The 22,683-nt window shown below is 41.6% G+C and overlaps 1 protein-coding gene across 13 annotated transcripts in view; it reads right to left on the bottom strand.

Moving 5' to 3' along the window:
* Positions 1 to 2,094: 2,094 nt before the first annotated feature.
* Positions 2,095 to 22,683, bottom strand: part of LOC146519577 (uncharacterized) — a 35,919-nt gene continuing 15,330 nt past the window's right edge. For 3 of the 13 annotated variants that reach the window (XM_085155748.1, XM_085155751.1, XM_085155753.1), the window contains 18 exons: positions 19,604 to 19,663; positions 19,369 to 19,452; positions 17,126 to 17,185; positions 16,891 to 16,974; positions 16,740 to 16,799; positions 16,243 to 16,302; positions 16,008 to 16,091; positions 15,857 to 15,916; positions 9,100 to 9,159; positions 8,865 to 8,948; positions 6,622 to 6,681; positions 6,387 to 6,470; positions 6,236 to 6,295; positions 5,739 to 5,798; positions 5,504 to 5,587; positions 5,353 to 5,412; positions 4,874 to 4,933; positions 2,095 to 4,776 (listed from right to left, as the gene is read on the bottom strand). In XM_085155748.1, the coding sequence (XP_085011874.1) occupies positions 2,536 to 4,776; positions 4,874 to 4,933; positions 5,353 to 5,412; positions 5,504 to 5,587; positions 5,739 to 5,798; positions 6,236 to 6,295; positions 6,387 to 6,470; positions 6,622 to 6,681; positions 8,865 to 8,948; positions 9,100 to 9,159; positions 15,857 to 15,916; positions 16,008 to 16,091; positions 16,243 to 16,302; positions 16,740 to 16,799; positions 16,891 to 16,974; positions 17,126 to 17,185; positions 19,369 to 19,452; positions 19,604 to 19,663 (3,405 nt within the window). In that variant the 3' untranslated portion in view covers positions 2,095 to 2,535. Of the gene's footprint in view, positions 4,777 to 4,873; positions 4,934 to 5,352; positions 5,413 to 5,503; positions 5,588 to 5,738; positions 5,799 to 6,235; positions 6,296 to 6,386; positions 6,471 to 6,621; positions 6,682 to 8,864; positions 8,949 to 9,099; positions 9,160 to 12,592; positions 15,280 to 15,377; positions 15,438 to 15,856; positions 15,917 to 16,007; positions 16,092 to 16,242; positions 16,303 to 16,739; positions 16,800 to 16,890; positions 16,975 to 17,125; positions 17,186 to 17,507; positions 19,348 to 19,368; positions 19,453 to 19,603; positions 19,664 to 19,985; positions 21,343 to 22,683 lie in introns of those variants that run through there. The other 10 variants (XM_085155754.1, XM_085155757.1, XM_085155749.1 and 7 more) reach the window with 10 other exon arrangements.

The raw sequence follows: 22,683 nt of genomic DNA, 5'->3' as shown, positions 1-22,683 counted from the left end.
TTACAGAATACATGCCCCAAAATGTATTCTGTAACGTATTCCGTTACGTTACTCAATGAGAGTAACGTATTCTGAATACTCTGGATTACTTAATATATTATCATGCTGTTTACAACTACATGAATGTACTATTGCTGTGATTTATTACTGTTACTGAAGGTCCGCGGCTCCGAACCGTAGTAAAGGGACCTCTGGCTAATAAGGTGGGTTCTGTGTCGGGCTCGTAGCTGAAAACTAGCTTTACTTTGTTGTCTGGGTCAACTTTGCTAGCGAGAGACAGAGAGAGGCGTTGAAAGGCTGCTCCAACGGAACTTATTGTTTTTGGAGGAAAACACGAACACGGTGTACAGTCGAGTCTTAATAGCTTACTTACAACTGGGCTCGTCAGGCACTCTTCTTGGCTGCAGTGGTTATTATTATATTTACATGCTTCTAGCTCCCGTTTTTGCTCGATGACAGCTCGTACTTTTCCTTTTTCTCCCTTCCTCACTCACAGACACATAACGGGTATGGCAGTCCATTCTCCCTGCAGCACGGACTACACTGCCCATGATGCTACATTCTTTAGAGCTATACCTGTAGCATTCTGCCTATTAGCTTAGCACAACAACAACAGGCGCTCTCTCACCCAGGAAACACACACACAGAGAGAGAGAGCGTCACCCTGTAACCATGGCAACCGTAACGCTGCCGCCTGGAACAACAGAACGTAGCTGTCAAACAAAACCCAAACAGGCCTGACCCGCCACAATATGAAACAGGGAAGTACCGCCGTGTAATCCATTTATTTCAACAAAGTAACTGTATTCTAAATACCACCTTTTTAAACGGTAACGGAATACAATTACTCATATTTTGTATACGTAACAGCGGTGTATGTATTCCGTTACTCCCCAACACTGGAAACAAGGATACTGTAAACTAGCCAGATTGCAGAGTTGAACCCCGGACCTTCTTGCTGTGAGGTAACAGGACTAACCACCACACTACCGAGCTGTCAATGCAGGCTTTACAAAAGCAGGAAAGCTATGATTACAAGACTTGATGCAGAATTTTCTGCACTTTTCTATCCTTGACAAGTTAAACCACAATAAATAGCAATAGCATACACGTGGTGTGTGTGTGTAGGTGTCTGCCTCTTATAACTCCAGTGATTTTCCTGCAGTTTGAAATCTCGTGTGATCTTGTGAATTTCGAGTCCAGGCAACTAACCACTCTTACTAGATTTTATCACGTCGTCTCAACAAGAACAAATTAAGTTGCTGAATTTCTTTTTTTGAGTGCAGACACATGCTTACTCATTCACAAGTGCATTTAGACACATAGAAATACACAAATACACATGTTAATGGAATAATCAATGGATATAAAATGAACAACTGCAGTCCTAGTCAAGCATTAAAGCTAGGAGCAATCTTGGGATTTTAGTTGCCTGAATCTGCCTGTTACCCCCTGTAGAGGTGTCAGTCCAAGAGAACCAGTACCCCAGTGCAAGGAACACTTACTCGTGTGATGCACATTTCTAAATTGTGTTTATTTTGTTCTCACAATGGCTGGATAGCTGGTGGAAATCTGGTGAAAGACTTCTAGCTGACTGGTTCTTGTTTAAACAGTTTTTGCGTGGTTGGGTTCGGTGCTTTGGCTTTGACCTGTTGAAGGAGAAAAATGGTTTAAACTCAAGCAGCACCCACAGGGCAGGGCATAGTGTTGTTAAATGAAGTGTAACCTGTAGAAATTTCCCACTTTAATAACACCACAATCGTATTTGCTTTGAAAAGTTACACTGAGAAATCCTCCAGCATCTTCAATTGTGTCACACAAATGTTGTTCTAGACACAAAAAGCTCAAACCTGTGCCCAACATTATCTTTACTTTTATTGGTATCAGATGATGTAATCAGTCTATTGACCTCAGCCAAAATTAATATGAAGCCACGTGAAGTATTCCTCATAGGAAGCTCTTTTGTCAACTGTTAGATAAGGCTGGGATAATGATGGTGATTTAAAAAAAACAAACGGGTCCATAAAGCATGGGTGCTGCTGGTATTAAAGCCAAATGAGAGCAAAGAAGCACAAAGATGTTCTGAAACGCATGCACATTTTCAAAAGTTTCCACTTTTTAATCAAAGCTGATATATACAAAACAAATGCAAAATTGAAGGACCTTAACTGGTGGTGTCTAATTTACATACAAAATATGGAACTGGTACTCTTTAACAGCAAGATGTAAAGCATTGCACAAAATAAAAAAGTAATGATAAAATACTAATGTAAATCACTTTATTCTGCTGGTGCAATAATAACCTAATCAATGCAGTACATAAGATGTGCTTGTTGCATGTTTCAGTACTGCCCACAGTGGGTTTATGATGATACATGAGTTGGAAATCTGTTGTTGGAACATGGAAAACATATTTACTTATTTTTTACTTGATTTCCTTGATTTAATCAGGGGTTGTCAAAGTGACGAAGGTTGGTTTCCAACATTCCCAACCCAAGCTCAGAGAGGTCTGACATGAATCATAAACGACAGACTTTAATGTGTCTCAAACACAGGCATTCTCATCACATATAACTGACCCACGTGTTCAATCATGAAACATTTGGAAACAATGTCCTGGGATGTTATTGCACACAGTTTATTTGAGTTCCTCACTTTTACAAGGAATTTGGCGATGTTTGTGTTGATCTGTGTGTCCTGAATAGTTGGCTGTCTGGTTAGTCGCTGCAGCTGCTTGCAGAAAAAGACCAGTTCTCTGCAGGAGCAGTCGGGCCTTCCTTCACAGCTGCAGGGTTTCGGTACAACGACCAAGGACTCCACCACGGAAAAGCAACTGCTCGTTTCTATTACTGAATTGTTTCTTTTTAATGTGCCACTACACTCCAAACTAGTGACCAGCATGTTCTTATAAACACAACGCTTATATTCGGTTACACTGTCACGATGTGGCTGGCACCACGAAAGTGTTTCATTCTTCTGCAACGCTGCAAATTCTCTTGGTGTCAAAACTCTCTGAGAGCCACTTCCCAGAGTCACTAACTCTTCTCCAATGTAATTTAATGACTTTGTAAAACGATCACAACTTGTCATGGAACAGAAGAAGTCTTTGATTTCTGTGCTGGCGTCCTGAAGGGTAGCACTTCCTTGTCTTATTATTTTCTCATATGAAAAGAAATTCTTGAAAATCTGTAATGAAATTGACTGCGTACCAGAGTACATCTGCAACAGTCTGCTGTTCATGTCTTGAAAAACAAACACTGAATTGGCCCACAAAAGCCCCCAGTTGCGGACACCTTCTGTAAGATGCGTCAACAAATGGCAATCGTACGAACAATGCTCGAGTCCATAGAGAGACGGTATCTGTGCTACAAACTGAACCAGACACAACTCTGCACAGTTGAGCTCATCCCGAGTGGCAAACTGGGAGAGGAGGACGTGAAGGGCACAAGGAAGAAGCATCCAGTGCTTGTAGTACACTGCCGGCAAAACATTCCTCAGAATTACAGGAGAATAGAGGAGAGCAAATGCTCTCCACTCACAAGCTTTCCAATGCATCCTCTCACTGAGGCTCCTGGGACTTCGGCTGATTTCATTTGGTGGCTGGATCTCACACAAGGCTCTGTCCAGGTCGTTTAAATGCTCATCTGTCAAATGGAAGTCCTTGCTGGCATAAAGCGGGTCGAACCACAGATTGACGAACTGACGGACAACGCCCAGACAAAAACAGTGCATGTAATCTGGAACAAAGCCTTTGATAATGTCAAATGACGGCAAAAGAAACAGGAGACTTGGACCTTTAACCCCCATTTGACTCTGGTCATAACTATTTCCCATCACTAACTCAGCAAGTTGCACCGTTTCAGGCATGTATCTCAGATCACAGCCGTCCATCTGTATCGGGTAAACTCTGGTAAAACCCCTGCCCTTTATAACCATCTCACCTTTGTGGTAGCAAAAACCACAACCAAATTCTTTGTTAAATGGCTCAAAGTTCTGCACCATTGCTCTTGCTATCGCATCACATGTGCATATTTTAACTGTTACCGTGGTGTGATGCTCCGAGCCGATCTCGTCTTTCCAACAGAACCCTGCAGCAGACAGTTTCTGAAGCTCGTTAATGAACGGAGTCCAAAAACTCTGAACTTGTGGTTTTCCTTTGCCAAACCATAAAGTGTGCAAAAGAACGTTTTTGCACCGTTCCACATACGGTAGTTCATTGATGGTACACAGGATGGGCCAGATGGAGTATTTTGAGGAGCTGAACACGGGCGAGCCATCGCAGTTGAAGGTGAGTGTAATACTGCCATCTTGTCTTTCACTCTTGTATTCGTTTCCAGTGTGGACATCAGAAAAGGAATCATCCCTCGTGAAATGCTTCCCAAGCTTTGAGTGGACGCGTGCAAGGAGGTTTCTTAGCTGAATTTCTAGCGGCATTACAAGGAAGTAGTAAGCCTTCAAGATCAGATATTTTCTGCTCAAGCTCCGCTGGCACACACTACACTCATTACCGGGATCCACACCAAGGTAGATTGTGCACCTGGGGCAATAAAAGTGAATCTCAGTCTTTCCATTGTAATCAGTCGAATGTTTTTTTAAAAAGCGAAGCGACTTTGGAACACATCCGGGTACCACCAAGTTTAGGAGTTGCAGGAGATCTCTGGCTGCTGCTTTCGACAAGCCGTGCTTCACAATAAACGCCAGGAGGAGCAGGAGGAGGGCTCCCATTGTGACCGAGGAACCAGCATATATCTTCTTCTCTTCACAGAAAAACTGCTCCTAGTAACACATGACAGGCCAGAAATATGCTTTAAAATCCGAACATAGTAGAAACAAACCAAAATTTAAAAAAACAAAACAAATGAAAAATACTAACTGTCGGATCTTCTTCTGTAGTTTCATCATCAGATGAAGCACAGCTCGTCGGTTCTTGGTGCTATAACATATAAGAGAACGAGATACAAAATGTGTATTGAGGCAGATGATGTTTCTTAAACAGAGTAGACGAGGTGAAGGCTGGCAGAAATCTAGAGGTGCCTGGAACCTTCTTATAGCCCCTGCACAATTATAAGTGGGGAATTTTATTGTAGAGACTATCTTACTATAATATAAAGCACCTGTAGGTGACTGTGGCTGTGATTTGGCACCATGTAAAAAAATTAAAATGAATTTAAATAAATTAGCTTTTGTGAGCAACACATTTTGCAAGCTGTAATCCTGCCTCTTTCTACTAGGCAACAGGACATTTAAACGTGACGATCTATGGATGTTATTTAAGTGGCAGCCTCCAGTCTATGAAAAAAGACTGGAGGCTCAGACTCCCATGTTAAAACTTCCTGTATGCATATACGTTACCATTTCATGGTCTGGATCTACCTCTTTGGTTTCTGCTTTCCCAGCTGACAGATGACTGGCCTACGAGTCAAAAAAAGATGGATGATGACCATCTCAATGGCATAATTTTAATATCCTTAAAATACTTTTCACTCAAGGCAGCTTCACATACCGTAGGATCTTCATCTTCGTCAGAATCAGATGAGTAAGAATCTGTGTCCCCATCATTGTAGACTGTGTTATCTCTCGCAATATGCTGTCATGGATTGTAGCAAGAAAACAGAATGAGGAACCTTTTTCATTTTAGAAGTATAAAAACTTCTAAACATATCAATAAACTACATATGCCGGATCCATGATTTAATCCCAATAATAATCCCATGTAATGTTTGACACCCCTACTTTACCATTACATGCTCTGAATCTCCTCTTCTGTCATCCGTAGGCCCAGCAGACACATGAGTGGCCTGAGATAAAGAAAATTATGATTTCTAAGCATGATATGATCACATTCAACGTTTATATATAATCACCATAGGATGTTTTGTAAGTTCAGTATTAGATACTATTGTCTCCAAGTACTCCAACTAACTAATGGCCTCAATAAGAAATTTCATTCACCACCTTTTGACAACAGCTGTACTACAGTTTGGTCCATAAATACTTGGATAGAGATAACTTTTTTTCTAATTTTGGCTCTGTATATTACCACAATGAATTTAAATAAATTAGCTTTTGTGAGCAACACATTTTGCGAGCTGTAATCCTGCCTCTTTCTACTAGGCAACAGGACATTTAAACGTGACGATCTATGGATGTTATTTAAGTGGCAGCCTCCAGTCTATGAAAAAAGACTGGAGGCTCAGACTCCCATGTTAAAACTTCCTGTATGCATATACGTTACCATTTCATGGTCTGGATCTACCGCTTTGGTTTCTGCTTTCCCAGCTGACAGATGACTGGCCTACGAGTCAAAAAAAGATGGATGATGACCATCTTAATGGCATAATTTTAATATCCTTAAAATACTTTTCACTCAAGGCAGCTTCACATACCGTAGGATCTTCATCTTCGTCAGAATCAGATGAGCAAGAATCTGTGTCCCCATCATTGTAGACTGTGTTATCTCTCGCAATATGCTGTCATGGATTGTAGCAAGAAAACAGAATGAGGAACCTTTTTCATTTTAGAAGTATAAAAACTTCTAAACATATCAATAAACTACATATGCCGGATCCATGATTTAATCCCAATAATAATCCCATGTAATGTTTGACACCCCTACTTTACCATTACATGCTCTGAATCTCCTCTTCTGTCATCTGTAGGCCCAGCAGACACATGAGTGGCCTGAGATAAAGAAAATTATGATTTCTAAGCATGATATGATCACATTCAACGTTTATATATAATCACCATAGGATGTTTTGTAACTTCAGTATTAGATACTATTGTCTCCAAGTACTCCAACTAACTAATGGCCTCAATAAGAAATTTCATTCACCACCTTTTGACAACAGCTGTACTACAGTTTGGTCCATAAATACTTGGATAGAGATAACTTTTTTTCTAATTTTGGCTCTGTATATTACCACAATGAATTTTAAATGAAACAACTGCGATGCCATTGAAGTGCAGACTTTCAGCTTTGTAGTGTGTTACTGATGGTGACCTTTGTTACTTTGGTCCCAGCTCTCTGCAGGTCATTCACCAGGTCCCCCCGTGTGGTTCTGGGATCTTTGCTCACCGTTCTCATGGTCATTTTGACCCCACGGGATGAGATCTTGCGTGGAGCCCCAGATCGAGGGAGATTATCAGTGGTCTTGTATGTCTTCCATTTTCTGATGATTGCTCCCACAGTTGATTTTTTCACACCAAGCTGCTTGCCTATTGTAGATTCACTCTTCCCAGTCTGGTGCAGGTCTACAATTCTTTTCCTGGTGTCCTTCGAAAGCTCTTTGGTCTTGGCCATGGCGGAGTTTGGAGTCTGACTGGTTGAGGCTGTGGACAGGTGTCTTTATTCCAGCTTGTCTATATTCCACCACAAGCGGACACGGTCACCGCCTTATGCGAGCTGCATGAGGCACTCACACAGCACCAGACACAACACCGGGACGCTGCGCTTATTGTAACGGGGGACTTTAATAGTGCCAACCTCAAACGCGTAGCGCCGAACTTTTATCAACATATCACCTGCCCCACCAGAGGTGAAAGGACACTGGACCACTGCTACACTACGGTCAAGGACGGCTACAAGGCACAATTCCGCCCTCCGTTTGGCAAATCCGATCACGCCGCCATCTTCCTCATGCCAAAATACAAACAAAGGCTGAAACAAGAAGTTCCGGTTCAGAGGAAGGTCGCGCGCTGGACGGATCAATCGGTGGCCGCGTTACAGGACGCACTCGACGACGCAGACTGGGACATGTTCAGAAACAGCTCCGACGATGATGTCAACGTGTTTACGGAAGCGGTTGTGGGATTCATCGGGAAACTAGCGGATGATACCGTGGAGACAAAGACTATCACAACGTTTCCCAACCAGAAGCCGTGGGTGGATAAAACCATCCGCGACGCTCACTGCGGTCAAGTGAGCCCTCACTTACGAAGTCACAGTCAAGCTAGCCGCACCGCCAGCCGCACCGAAAATGTGGTTGCACTACTCTTACGCATATTACGGTATGGGTGAAGCCCGGTTTAGAAACGCAGTCTTTTGTGTCCTGGCACTATTTTACTTCACAATCCACTCCCAGTTTTATTGTATCTCCACTTTTCCCCCTGTGATTCACAGCCCAAATTACTGTATGCTTCAGAGAAAATTAACAATAAAATTTACACAATTTACTCTACTGTACTTTTAATGTCCTCATCTTTGAGCTCAGATTACAGGAAAACTGTAAGAGGTGACGCAGATATTTCACTGGATTCTGACTCTGGGTGACCCCCACTCTGCACCCTGTCATCCACAGCCAAAATTACTGTACGGTTTTCCTGAAAATTGATAGTAAACTTTGCACAATTTACTGTACTGTACTCTATATATTCTCATCTTTGACCTCAGATTACAGGAAAACTGTAAGAGGTGACGCAGATATCTCACTGGATTCTGACTCTGGGTGACCCCCACTCTGCACCCTGTCATCCACAGCAAAAATTACTGTACGGTTTTCCTGAAAATTAATAGTAAAATCTTCCCATTTTGCTTTACTGTACTCTACATATTGACATCTTTGACCTCAGATTACAGGAAAACTGTAAGAGGTGACGCAGATATCTCACTGGATTCTGAATCTAGGCCATCTCCACTCTTCACCCTGTGATCCACAGCCAAAATTACTGTACGGTTTTCCTGAAAATTAATAGTAAACTTTGCACAATTTACTCTACTGTACTCTATATATTCTCATCGTTGACCTCAGATTACAGGAAAACTGTAAGAGGTGACGCAAATATTGAAAGATGGATGATGACCATCTCAATGGCATAATTTTAATATCCTTAAAATACTTTTCACTCAAGGCAGCTTCACATACCGTAGGATCTTCATCTTCGTCAGAATCAGATGAGTAAGAATCTGTGTCCCCATCATTGTAGACTGTGTTATCTCTCGCAATATGCTGTCATGGATTGTAGCAAGAAAACAGAATGAGGAACCTTTTTCATTTTAGAAGTATAAAATCTTCTAAACATATCAATAAACTACATATGCTGGATCCATGATTTAATCCCAATAATAATCCCATGTAATGTTTGACACCCCTACTTTACCATTACATGCTCTGAATCTCCTCTTCTGTCATCTGTAGGCCCAGCAGACACATGAGTGGCCTGAGATAAAGAAAATTATGATTTCTAAGCATGATATGATCACATTCAACGTTTATATATAATCACCATAGGATGTTTTGTAACTTCAGTATTAGATACTATTGTCTCCAAGTACTCCAACTAACTAATGGCCTCAATAAGAAATTTCATTCACCACCTTTTGACAACAGCTGTACTACAGTTTGGTCCATAAATACTTGGATAGAGATAACTTTTTTTCTAATTTTGGCTCTGTATATTACCACAATGAATTTTAAATGAAACAACTGCGATGCCATTGAAGTGCAGACTTTCAGCTTTGTAGTGTGTTACTGATGGTGACCTTTGTTACTTTGGTCCCAGCTCTCTGCAGGTCATTCACCAGGTCCCCCCGTGTGGTTCTGGGATCTTTGCTCACCGTTCTCATGGTCATTTTGACCCCACGGGATGAGATCTTGCGTGGAGCCCCAGATCGAGGGAGATTATCAGTGGTCTTGTATGTCTTCCATTTTCTGATGATTGCTCCCACAGTTGATTTTTTCACACCAAGCTGCTTGGCTATTGTAGATTCACTCTTCCCAGTCTGGTGCAGGTCTACAATTCTTTTCCTGGTGTCCTTCGAAAGCTCTTTGGTCTTGGCCATGGCGGAGTTTGGAGTCTGACTGGTTGAGGCTGTGGACAGGTGTCTTTATTCCAGCTTGTCTATATTCCACCACAAGCGGACACGGTCACCGCCTTATGCGAGCTGCATGAGGCACTCACACAGCACCAGACACAACACCGGGACGCTGCGCTTATTGTAACGGGGGACTTTAATAGTGCCAACCTCAAACGCGTAGCGCCGAACTTTTATCAACATATCACCTGCCCCACCAGAGGTGAAAGGACACTGGACCACTGCTACACTACGGTCAAGGACGGCTACAAGGCACAATCCCGCACTCCGTTTGGCAAATCCGATCACGCCGCCATCTTCCTCATGCCAAAATACAAACTGTCACTACCCGATCCGTACCGGAAACCCGATCGGTACCCCGCATGCGCGAAAGGTGTCTACTTCCGGTCGTAGCGTTTTACGATAGTTATGGGTCAGAGTATCTGTTAAAATGTTAAGAATAATAAGTATATCTTAAAATGTTTGCAATAATGAAGCATTTCAGTACAATGTAGACAAAAACGAAAAATAAAAAGATAGTTACGGATCGGGACTCCCCGATCCTTACTGCGCATGTGTAAAGTCGGACCGTACAAATCGGGTCTACCCAATCCGTACCGCGCATGTGCAGATGTTTTCCTCTTCTTCTGTTCGTTTAATGGCAGTTTACTCCCCAGTGTACGAGGATACTGCCACCTGCTGACCGAGCGAATGAACCCTATTGTAAACTGAATTGGCGTCATTACAAACGTGTGTTAAATTTGATTTAGTGATAGTCGAGTGTGTTTATGCTTGTCTTTGTGGAGAGGATTGACTGGAATAGTGATGATGATGTCCGCTATCACTGTCAATTGTCAGTAAACACTTAATCTGGCTGCTGAATCTTCACGTGACACATTGCTGAGTCAATATTATTAAGTCTGTAATTAGGCGCCATTCTTCTTATTTTACGGCACTGTTGTTCAATCGGGAAACGCTCTCTGTTGAGGAGAAAAGCATGAATTTGTTTGTATACGGATTATCCATAGTTTAAATGTCCAGGTAGTCGAAAAGGAGGCAGAGCTGTTGAGAAATGCTAAGAGCTAACTGGCCGCTAACCGTGTCATTCAAATATATTGAATGTCGCAATGTTGGCAAAGAGAGGAAGTGACGTAAGATTTGCGCATGCGGGGTACCGATTGGGTTTCCGGTACGGATCGGGTAGCGACACAAACAAAGGCTGAAACAAGAAGTTCCGGTTCAGAGGAAGGTCGCGCGCTGGACGGATCAATCTATGGACAATCTCCCTGACTGTGGAGAGATGAATACCCAAAGTGCGTGCTATTATTTTATACCCTTTTCCAGTTTTGTGCAAATCAACAATTTTGGCTCGTAAATCTTCTGAGAGCTCCTTTTTACGAGGCATGATTCACATGAACAGGAATATCCATCAATAAAAGCATTTGAAAATATTTGTTGAGGGATTCAGCCACCAGGAAGCGCTCCCTCTGCACCGGAAGTGTGGACTTTTCCCTCATTATTAAAAAAACAAAAACAAACAAAAAACAGGACAAAAAGCAACAACTTTCTTTGGGATTCTGACAACCTAATAATTTGTTAAAACAACACAGTGTGAACTGCAAAGGTTATGATAACCACAGATAAGAAACTTGCACTCTTTTAAATTCCAGCCTTTTCTTCTTGACTGCTATAAATTAACCAGAGCAGGTCAGTGATTTAATGTAGTCTCTATTTGAGGTTCACTCTAAGGAATCAAAATATGTAAAAAAAAAAAAAAAAAAAGGAAATCATGAAATTTCAATCTTTTTCCAACAAATGAGCTGCAAAGTGAATAGGAAATCTTGTCAAGATTTCTGCAGGGTTGGAAGGATTTCAACAGTCAGTTTCTGGAGAAATTTCGGCTCATAAGTCCCAAGAACATCCCAGAACATTTATTGGTTTGATGCACACTTCTAACTTGTGTTTATTTTGTTGCCAAAATTGTTGTCTTAGTCACAAGACAAACACAATAGGTTGACAACGGAGGCAAAATTATAATTTTTCATGTTTTCAAGTATTGGATAATTCTAGTGTTGGTGGAAGAATTGAATCTTATAAACAGCCAAACCTTTTGTCAGGATAATCTTGTTTGTACGGTGCTGTGAAAAAGTATTTGACCCCTTCCTGATTTCATAGTTTTTTGCATATTTGTCTTGGATGTTAAAGATAATTAGACAAATTTAAATATTATGCCAAGATAACCTGAATAGTTCAAAGTAGTTTTTCATTTATTAAGGCAAAAAAGCTATCCAAACCTGCCTGGCCCTGTGTGAAACAGTAACTACCCCCTAAAGATAATAACTGATTTTGAAACTTTTAAGACGTGTTTGTGCTAACTGGCAATGAGTCCGTCACTTTGTTGTGGAGGAATTCTGGCCCACTTTTCTTTGCAGAATTGTTTTAATTCAGCTACAGATTTGCCCAAACAGCAACACCTTGATTCTCAAACTCTCTCAGTGAATGGCTCTCTTGAGATCAGTCTACAACTTTTTTTTACATGGGTTGTACTCTGATATTCTGAACTCTACAAAATATGATGTTTTGGGTTCCAGGGGGGTGACTCCTGTGATTGTAGAAAGAAGTCACATTCTACATTAGTCGATGGGGAAATAGCCCCAACTCCCCATGGACCAGTGCAGATCCATCTAATGACAACGATAATGATGGTGATTTTAAAGACTTATGGAATCCATAAAGCATGTGTGTGTCTGTCATTAAAGCCAAATCAGAGAAACAAACAAAGATGTTCTGAAACTTAAGGCAATTTTTCAAAGATTCAAGTTTTTAATCAAAGCTGATATTAACAATTTGATGTTGAATAAAACAAACATGAAATTGAAGGACCTCCACTGGTAGTTTTTGCTACATACCAAACATATGTACAGGTGCACTTTAATGTACAACAAGAAAATTCCACAACTGAAAAATATAATAATAAAATAGTATTTTTAATGCACTTTGTCCGGCTGGTGCAATAAGAGCATAAAGTAATGCAATACAGAGGTTGTGCTTATTGCATGTTTCGGTACTGCCCATGGTAGGGTTGTGTTGGATGTATCACCTGTTGGAAAATGGACAGCAGGTTTTCTTATTTGAGTTATCTGATTTGATCAGGGGTTGTCAAAGTGACGAAGGTTGGTTGGAGCATTTCCAACATTCCCAACCCAAGCTCAGAGAGGTCTCACATGAATTATAAATGACAGACTTTAATGTGTCTCAAACACAGGCATTCTCATCACATATAACTGTCCCACGTGTTCAATCATGAAACATTTGGAAACAATGTCCTGGGATGTTATTGCACACAGTTCATTTGAGTTCCTCACTTTTACAAGGAATTTGGCGATGTTTGTGTTGATCTGTGTGTCCTGAATAGTTGGCTGTCTGGTTAGTCGCTGCAGCTGCTTGCAGAAAAAGACCAGTTCTCTGCAGGAGCAGTCGGGCCTTCCTTCACAGCTGCAGGGTTTCGGTACAACGACCAAGGACTCCACCACGGAAAAGCAACTGCTTGTCTCTATTACTGAATTGTTTCTTTTTAATGTACCACTGCACTCCAAACTAGTGACCAGCATGTTCTTATAAACACAACGCTTATATTCGGTTACACTGTCACGATGTGGCTGGCACCACGAAAGTGTTTCATTCTTCTGCAACGCTGCAAATTCTCTTGGTGTCAAAACTCTCTGAGAGCCACTTCCCAGAGTCACTAACTCTTCTCCAATGTAATTTAATGACTTTGTAAAACGATCACAACTTGTCATGGAACAGAAGAAGTCTTTGATTTCTGTGCTGGCGTCCTGAAGGGTAGCACTTCCTTGTCTTATTATTTTCTCATATGAAAAGAAATTCTTGAAAATCTGTAATGAAATTGACTGCGTACCAGAGTACATCTGCAACAGTCTGCTGTTCATGTCTTGAAAAACAAACACTGAATTGGCCCACAAAAGCCCCCAGTTGCGGACACCTTCTGTAAGATGCGTCAACAAATGGCAGTCGTACGAACAATGCTCGAGTCCATAGAGAGACGGTATCTGTGCTACAAACTGAACCAGACACAACTCTGCACAGTTGAGCTCATCCCGAGTGGCAAACTGGGAGAGGAGGACGTGAAGGGCACAAGGAAGAAGCATCCAGTGCTTGTAGTACACTGCTGGTAAAACATTCCTCAGTATTACAGGAGAATAGAGGAGAGCGAATGCTCTCCACTCACAAGCTTTCCAATGCATCCTCTCACTGAGGCTCCTGGGACTTCGGCTGATTTCATTTGGTGGCTGGATCTCACACAAGGCTCTGTCCAGGTCGTTTAAATGCTCATCTGTCAAATGGAAGTCCTTGCTGGCATAAAGCGGGTCGAACCACAGATTGACGAACTGACGGACAACGCCCAGACAAAAACAGTGCATGTAATCTGGAACAAAGCCTTTGATAATGTCAAATGACGGCAAAAGAAACAGGAGACTTGGACCTTTAACCCCCATTTGACTCTGGTCATAACTATTTCCCATCACTAACTCAGCAAGTTGCACTGTTTCAGGCATGTATCTCAGATCACAGCCGTCCATCTGTATCGGGTAAACTCTGGTAAAACCCCTGCCCTTTATAACCATCTCACCTTTGTGGTAGCAAAAACCACAACCAAATTCTTTGTTAAATGGCTCAAAGTTCTGCACCATTGCTCTTGCTATCGCATCACATGTGCATATTTTAACTGTTACCGTGGTGTGATGCTCCGAGCCGATCTCGTCTTTCCAACAGAACCCTGCAGCAGACAGTTTCTGAAGCTCGTTAATGAACGGAGTCCAAAAACTCTGAACTTGTGGTTTTCCTTTGCCAAACCATAAAGTGTGCAAAAGAACGTTTTTGCACCGTTCCACATACGGTAGTTCATTGATGGTACACAGGATGGGCCAGATGGAGTATTTTGAGGAGCTGAACACGGGCGAGCCATCGCAGTTGAAGGTGAGTGTAATACTGCCATCTTGTCTTTCACTCTTGTATTCGTTTCCAGTGTGGACATCAGAAAAGGAATCATCCCTCGTGAAATGCTTCCCAAGCTTTGAGTGGACGCGTGCAAGGAGGTTTCTTAGCTGAATTTCTAGCGGCATTACAAGGAAGTAGTAAGCCTTCAAGATCAGATATTTTCTGCTCAAGCTCCGCTGGCACACACTACACTCATTACCGGGATCCACACCAAGGTAGATTGTGCACCTGGGGCAATAAAAGTGAATCTCAGTCTTTCCATTGTAATCAGTCGAATGTTTTTTTAAAAAGCGAAGCGACTTTGGAACACATCCGGGTACCACCAAGTTTAGGAGTTGCAGGAGATCTCTGGCTGCTGCTTTCGACAAGCCGTGCTTCACAATAAACGCCAGGAGGAGCAGGAGGAGGGCTCCCATTGTGACCGAGGAACCAGCATATATCTTCTTCTCTTCACAGAAAAACTGCTCCTAGTAACACATGACAGGCCAGAAATATGCTTTAAAATCCGAACATAGTAGAAACAAACCAAAATTTAAAAAAACAAAAACAAATGAAAAATACTAACTGTCGGATCTTCTTCTGTAGTTTCATCATCAGATGAAGCACAGCTCGTCGGTTCTTGGTGCTATAACATATAAGAGAACGAGATACAAAATGTGTATTGAGGCAGATGATGTTTCTTAAACAGAGTAGACGAGGTGAAGGCTGGCAGAAATCTAGAGGTGCCTGGAACCTTCTTATAGCCCCTGCACAATTATAAGTGGGGAATTTTATTGTAGAGACTATCTTACTATAATATAAAGCACCTGTAGGTGACTGTGGCTGTGATTTGGCACCATGTAAAAAAATTAAAATGAATTTAAATAAATTAGCTTTTGTGAGCAACACATTTTGCAAGCTGTAATCCTGCCTCTTTCTACTAGGCAACAGGACATTTAAACGTGACGATCTATGGATGTTATTTAAGTGGCAGCCTCCAGTCTATGAAAAAAGACTGGAGGCTCAGACTCCCATGTTAAAACTTCCTGTATGCATATACGTTACCATTTCATGGTCTGGATCTACCTCTTTGGTTTCTGCTTTCCCAGCTGACAGATGACTGGCCTACGAGTCAAAAAAAGATGGATGATGACCATCTCAATGGCATAATTTTAATATCCTTAAAATACTTTTCACTCAAGGCAGCTTCACATACCGTAGGATCTTCATCTTCGTCAGAATCAGATGAGTAAGAATCTGTGTCCCCATCATTGTAGACTGTGTTATCTCTCGCAATATGCTGTCATGGATTGTAGCAAGAAAACAGAATGAGGAACCTTTTTCATTTTAGAAGTATAAAAACTTCTAAACATATCAATAAACTACATATGCCGGATCCATGATTTAATCCCAATAATAATCCCATGTAATGTTTGACACCCCTACTTTACCATTACATGCTCTGAATCTCCTCTTCTGTCATCCGTAGGCCCAGCAGACACATGAGTGGCCTGAGATAAAGAAAATTATGATTTCTAAGCATGATATGATCACATTCAACGTTTATATATAATCACCATAGGATGTTTTGTAAGTTCAGTATTAGATACTATTGTCTCCAAGTACTCCAACTAACTAATGGCCTCAATAAGAAATTTCATTCACCACCTTTTGACAACAGCTGTACTACAGTTTGGTCCATAAATACTTGGATAGAGATAACTTTTTTTCTAATTTTGGCTCTGTATATTACCACAATGAATTTAAATAAATTAGCTTTTGTGAGCAACACATTTTGCGAGCTGTAATCCTGCCTCTTTCTACTAGGCAACAGGACATTTAAACGTGACGATCTATGGATGTTATTTAAGTGGCAGCCTCCAGTCTATGAAAAAAGACTGGAGGCTCAGACTCCCATGTTAAAACTTCCTGTATGCATATACGTTACCATTTCATGGTCTGGATCTACCGCTTTGGTTTCTGCTTTCCCAGCTGACAGATGACTGGCCTACGAGTCAAAAAAAGATGGATGATGACCATCTTAATGGCATAATTTTAATATCCTTAAAATACTTTTCACTCAAGGCAGCTTCACATACCGTAGGATCTTCATCTTCGTCAGAATCAGATGAGCAAGAATCTGTGTCCCCATCATTGTAGACTGTGTTATCTCTCGCAATATGCTGTCATGGATTGTAGCAAGAAAACAGAATGAGGAACCTTTTTCATTTTAGAAGTATAAAATCTTCTAAACATATCAATAAACTACATATGCCGGATCCATGATTTAATCCCAATAATAATCCCATGTAATGTTTGACACCCCTACTTTACCATTACATGCTCTGAATCTCCTCTTCTGTCATCTGTAGGCCCAGCAGACACATGAGTGGCCTGAGATAAAGAAAATTATGATTTCTAAGCATGATATGATCACATTCAACGTTTATATATAATCACCATAGGATGTTTTGTAACTTCAGTATTAGATACTATTGTCTCCAAGTACTCCAACTAACTAATGGCCTCAATAAGAAATTTCATTCACCACCTTTTGACAACAGCTGTACTACAGTTTGGTCCATAAATACTTGGATAGAGATAACTTTTTTTCTAATTTTGGCTCTGTATATTACCACAATGAATTTTAAATGAAACAACTGCGATGCCATTGAAGTGCAGACTTTCAGCTTTGTAGTGTGTTACTGATGGTGACCTTTGTTACTTTGGTCCCAGCTCTCTGCAGGTCATTCACCAGGTCCCCCCGTGTGGTTCTGGGATCTTTGCTCACCGTTCTCATGGTCATTTTGACCCCACGGGATGAGATCTTGCGTGGAGCCCCAGATCGAGGGAGATTATCAGTGGTCTTGTATGTCTTCCATTTTCTGATGATTGCTCCCACAGTTGATTTTTTCACACCAAGCTGCTTGCCTATTGTAGATTCACTCTTCCCAGTCTGGTGCAGGTCTACAATTCTTTTCCTGGTGTCCTTCGAAAGCTCTTTGGTCTTGGCCATGGCGGAGTTTGGAGTCTGACTGGTTGAGGCTGTGGACAGGTGTCTTTATTCCAGCTTGTCTATATTCCACCACAAGCGGACACGGTCACCGCCTTATGCGAGCTGCATGAGGCACTCACACAGCACCAGACACAACACCGGGACGCTGCGCTTATTGTAACGGGGGACTTTAATAGTGCCAACCTCAAACGCGTAGCGCCGAACTTTTATCAACATATCACCTGCCCCACCAGAGGTGAAAGGACACTGGACCACTGCTACACTACGGTCAAGGACGGCTACAAGGCACAATTCCGCCCTCCGTTTGGCAAATCCGATCACGCCGCCATCTTCCTCATGCCAAAATACAAACAAAGGCTGAAACAAGAAGTTCCGGTTCAGAGGAAGGTCGCGCGCTGGACGGATCAATCGGTGGCCGCGTTACAGGACGCACTCGACGACGCAGACTGGGACATGTTCAGAAACAGCTCCGACGATGATGTCAACGTGTTTACGGAAGCGGTTGTGGGATTCATCGGGAAACTAGCGGATGATACCGTGGAGACAAAGACTATCACAACGTTTCCCAACCAGAAGCCGTGGGTGGATAAAACCATCCGCGACGCTCACTGCGGTCAAGTGAGCCCTCACTTACGAAGTCACAGTCAAGCTAGCCGCACCGCCAGCCGCACCGAAAATGTGGTTGCACTACTCTTACGCATATTACGGTATGGGTGAAGCCCGGTTTAGAAACGCAGTCTTTTGTGTCCTGGCACTATTTTACTTCACAATCCACTCCCAGTTTTATTGTATCTCCACTTTTCCCCCTGTGATTCACAGCCCAAATTACTGTATGCTTCAGAGAAAATTAACAATAAAATTTACACAATTTACTCTACTGTACTTTTAATGTCCTCATCTTTGAGCTCAGATTACAGGAAAACTGTAAGAGGTGACGCAGATATTTCACTGGATTCTGACTCTGGGTGACCCCCACTCTGCACCCTGTCATCCACAGCCAAAATTACTGTACGGTTTTCCTGAAAATTGATAGTAAACTTTGCACAATTTACTGTACTGTACTCTATATATTCTCATCTTTGACCTCAGATTACAGGAAAACTGTAAGAGGTGACGCAGATATCTCACTGGATTCTGACTCTGGGTGACCCCCACTCTGCACCCTGTCATCCACAGCAAAAATTACTGTACGGTTTTCCTGAAAATTAATAGTAAAATCTTCCCATTTTGCTTTACTGTACTCTACATATTGACATCTTTGACCTCAGATTACAGGAAAACTGTAAGAGGTGACGCAGATATCTCACTGGATTCTGAATCTAGGCCATCTCCACTCTTCACCCTGTGATCCACAGCCAAAATTACTGTACGGTTTTCCTGAAAATTAATAGTAAACTTTGCACAATTTACTCTACTGTACTCTATATATTCTCATTTTTGACCTCAGATTACAGGAAAACTGTAAGAGGTGACGCAAATATTGAAAGATGGATGATGACCATCTCAATGGCATAATTTTAATATCCTTAAAATACTTTTCACTCAAGGCAGCTTCACATACCGTAGGATCTTCATCTTCATCAGAATCAGATGAGTAAGAATCTGTGTCCCCATCATTGTAGACTGTGTTATCTCTCGCAATATGCTGTCATGGATTGTAGCAAGAAAACAGAATGAGGAACCTTTTTCATTTTAGAAGTATAAAATCTTCTAAACATATCAATAAACTACATATGCTGGATCCATGATTTAATCCCAATAATAATCCCATGTAATGTTTGACACCCCTACTTTACCATTACATGCTCTGAATCTCCTCTTCTGTCATCTGTAGGCCCAGCAGACACATGAGTGGCCTGAGATAAAGAAAATTATGATTTCTAAGCATGATATGATCACATTCAACGTTTATATATAATCACCATAGGATGTTTTGTAACTTCAGTATTAGATACTATTGTCTCCAAGTACTCCAACTAACTAATGGCCTCAATAAGAAATTTCATTCACCACCTTTTGACAACAGCTGTACTACAGTTTGGTCCATAAATACTTGGATAGAGATAACTTTTTTTCTAATTTTGGCTCTGTATATTACCACAATGAATTTTAAATGAAACAACTGCGATGCCATTGAAGTGCAGACTTTCAGCTTTGTAGTGTGTTACTGATGGTGACCTTTGTTACTTTGGTCCCAGCTCTCTGCAGGTCATTCACCAGGTCCCCCCGTGTGGTTCTGGGATCTTTGCTCACCGTTCTCATGGTCATTTTGACCCCACGGGATGAGATCTTGCGTGGAGCCCCAGATCGAGGGAGATTATCAGTGGTCTTGTATGTCTTCCATTTTCTGATGATTGCTCCCACAGTTGATTTTTTCACACCAAGCTGCTTGGCTATTGTAGATTCACTCTTCCCAGTCTGGTGCAGGTCTACAATTCTTTTCCTGGTGTCCTTCGAAAGCTCTTTGGTCTTGGCCATGGCGGAGTTTGGAGTCTGACTGGTTGAGGCTGTGGACAGGTGTCTTTATTCCAGCTTGTCTATATTCCACCACAAGCGGACACGGTCACCGCCTTATGCGAGCTGCATGAGGCACTCACACAGCACCAGACACAACACCGGGACGCTGCGCTTATTGTAACGGGGGACTTTAATAGTGCCAACCTCAAACGCGTAGCGCCGAACTTTTATCAACATATCACCTGCCCCACCAGAGGTGAAAGGACACTGGACCACTGCTACACTACGGTCAAGGACGGCTACAAGGCACAATCCCGCACTCCGTTTGGCAAATCCGATCACGCCGCCATCTTCCTCATGCCAAAATACAAACTGTCACTACCCGATCCGTACCGGAAACCCGATCGGTACCCCGCATGCGCGAAAGGTGTCTACTTCCGGTCGTAGCGTTTTACGATAGTTATGGGTCAGAGTATCTGTTAAAATGTTAAGAATAATAAGTATATCTTAAAATGTTTGCAATAATGAAGCATTTCAGTACAATGTAGACAAAAACGAAAAATAAAAAGATAGTTACGGATCGGGACTCCCCGATCCTTACTGCGCATGTGTAAAGTCGGACCGTACAAATCGGGTCTACCCAATCCGTACCGCGCATGTGCAGATGTTTTCCTCTTCTTCTGTTCGTTTAATGGCAGTTTACTCCCCAGTGTACGAGGATACTGCCACCTGCTGACCGAGCGAATGAACCCTATTGTAAACTGAATTGGCGTCATTACAAACGTGTGTTAAATTTGATTTAGTGATAGTCGAGTGTGTTTATGCTTGTCTTTGTGGAGAGGATTGACTGGAATAGTGATGATGATGTCCGCTATCACTGTCAATTGTCAGTAAACACTTAATCTGGCTGCTGAATCTTCACGTGACACATTGCTGAGTCAATATTATTAAGTCTGTAATTAGGCGCCATTCTTCTTATTTTACGGCACTGTTGTTCAATCGGGAAACGCTCTCTGTTGAGGAGAAAAGCATGAATTTGTTTGTATACGGATTATCCATAGTTTAAATGTCCAGGTAGTCGAAAAGGAGGCAGAGCTGTTGAGAAATGCTAAGAGCTAACTGGCCGCTAACCGTGTCATTCAAATATATTGAATGTCGCAATGTTGGCAAAGAGAGGAAGTGACGTAAGATTTGCGCATGCGGGGTACCGATTGGGTTTCCGGTACGGATCGGGTAGCGACACAAACAAAGGCTGAAACAAGAAGTTCCGGTTCAGAGGAAGGTCGCGCGCTGGACGGATCAATCTATGGACAATCTCCCTGACTGTGGAGAGATGAATACCCAAAGTGCGTGCTATTATTTTATACCCTTTTCCAGTTTTGTGCAAATCAACAATTTTGGCTCGTAAATCTTCTGAGAGCTCCTTTTTACGAGGCATGATTCACATGAACAGGAATATCCATCAATAAAAGCATTTGAAAATATTTGTTGAGGGATTCAGCCACCAGGAAGCGCTCCCTCTGCACCGGAAGTGTGGACTTTTCCCTCATTATTAAAAAAACAAAAACAAACAAAAAACAGGACAAAAAGCAACAACTTTCTTTGGGATTCTGACAACCTAATAATTTGTTAAAACAACACAGTGTGAACTGCAAAGGTTATGATAACCACAGATAAGAAACTTGCACTCTTTTAAATTCCAGCCTTTTCTTCTTGACTGCTATAAATTAACCAGAGCAGGTCAGTGATTTAATGTAGTCTCTATTTGAGGTTCACTCTAAGGAATCAAAATATGTAAAAAAAAAAAAAAAAAAAAGGAAATCATGAAATTTCAATCTTTTTCCAACAAATGAGCTGCAAAGTGAATAGGAAATCTTGTCAAGATTTCTGCAGGGTTGGAAGGATTTCAACAGTCAGTTTCTGGAGAAATTTCGGCTCATAAGTCCCAAGAACATCCCAGAACATTTATTGGTTTGATGCACACTTCTAACTTGTGTTTATTTTGTTGCCAAAATTGTTGTCTTAGTCACAAGACAAACACAATAGGTTGACAACGGAGGCAAAATTATAATTTTTCATGTTTTCAAGTATTGGATAATTCTAGTGTTGGTGGAAGAATTGAATCTTATAAACAGCCAAACCTTTTGTCAGGATAATCTTGTTTGTACGGTGCTGTGAAAAAGTATTTGACCCCTTCCTGATTTCATAGTTTTTTGCATATTTGTCTTGGATGTTAAAGATAATTAGACAAATTTAAATATTATGCCAAGATAACCTGAATAGTTCAAAGTAGTTTTTCATTTATTAAGGCAAAAAAGCTATCCAAACCTGCCTGGCCCTGTGTGAAACAGTAACTACCCCCTAAAGATAATAACTGATTTTGAAACTTTTAAGACGTGTTTGTGCTAACTGGCAATGA

This window comes from Neolamprologus multifasciatus, chromosome 4 (assembly GCF_963576455.1).
Source record: "Neolamprologus multifasciatus chromosome 4, fNeoMul1.2, whole genome shotgun sequence".
NCBI classification, from domain to species: Eukaryota; Metazoa; Chordata; class Actinopteri; order Cichliformes; family Cichlidae; genus Neolamprologus; species Neolamprologus multifasciatus.
This window is presented reverse-complemented; position numbering and strand designations above follow the sequence as displayed.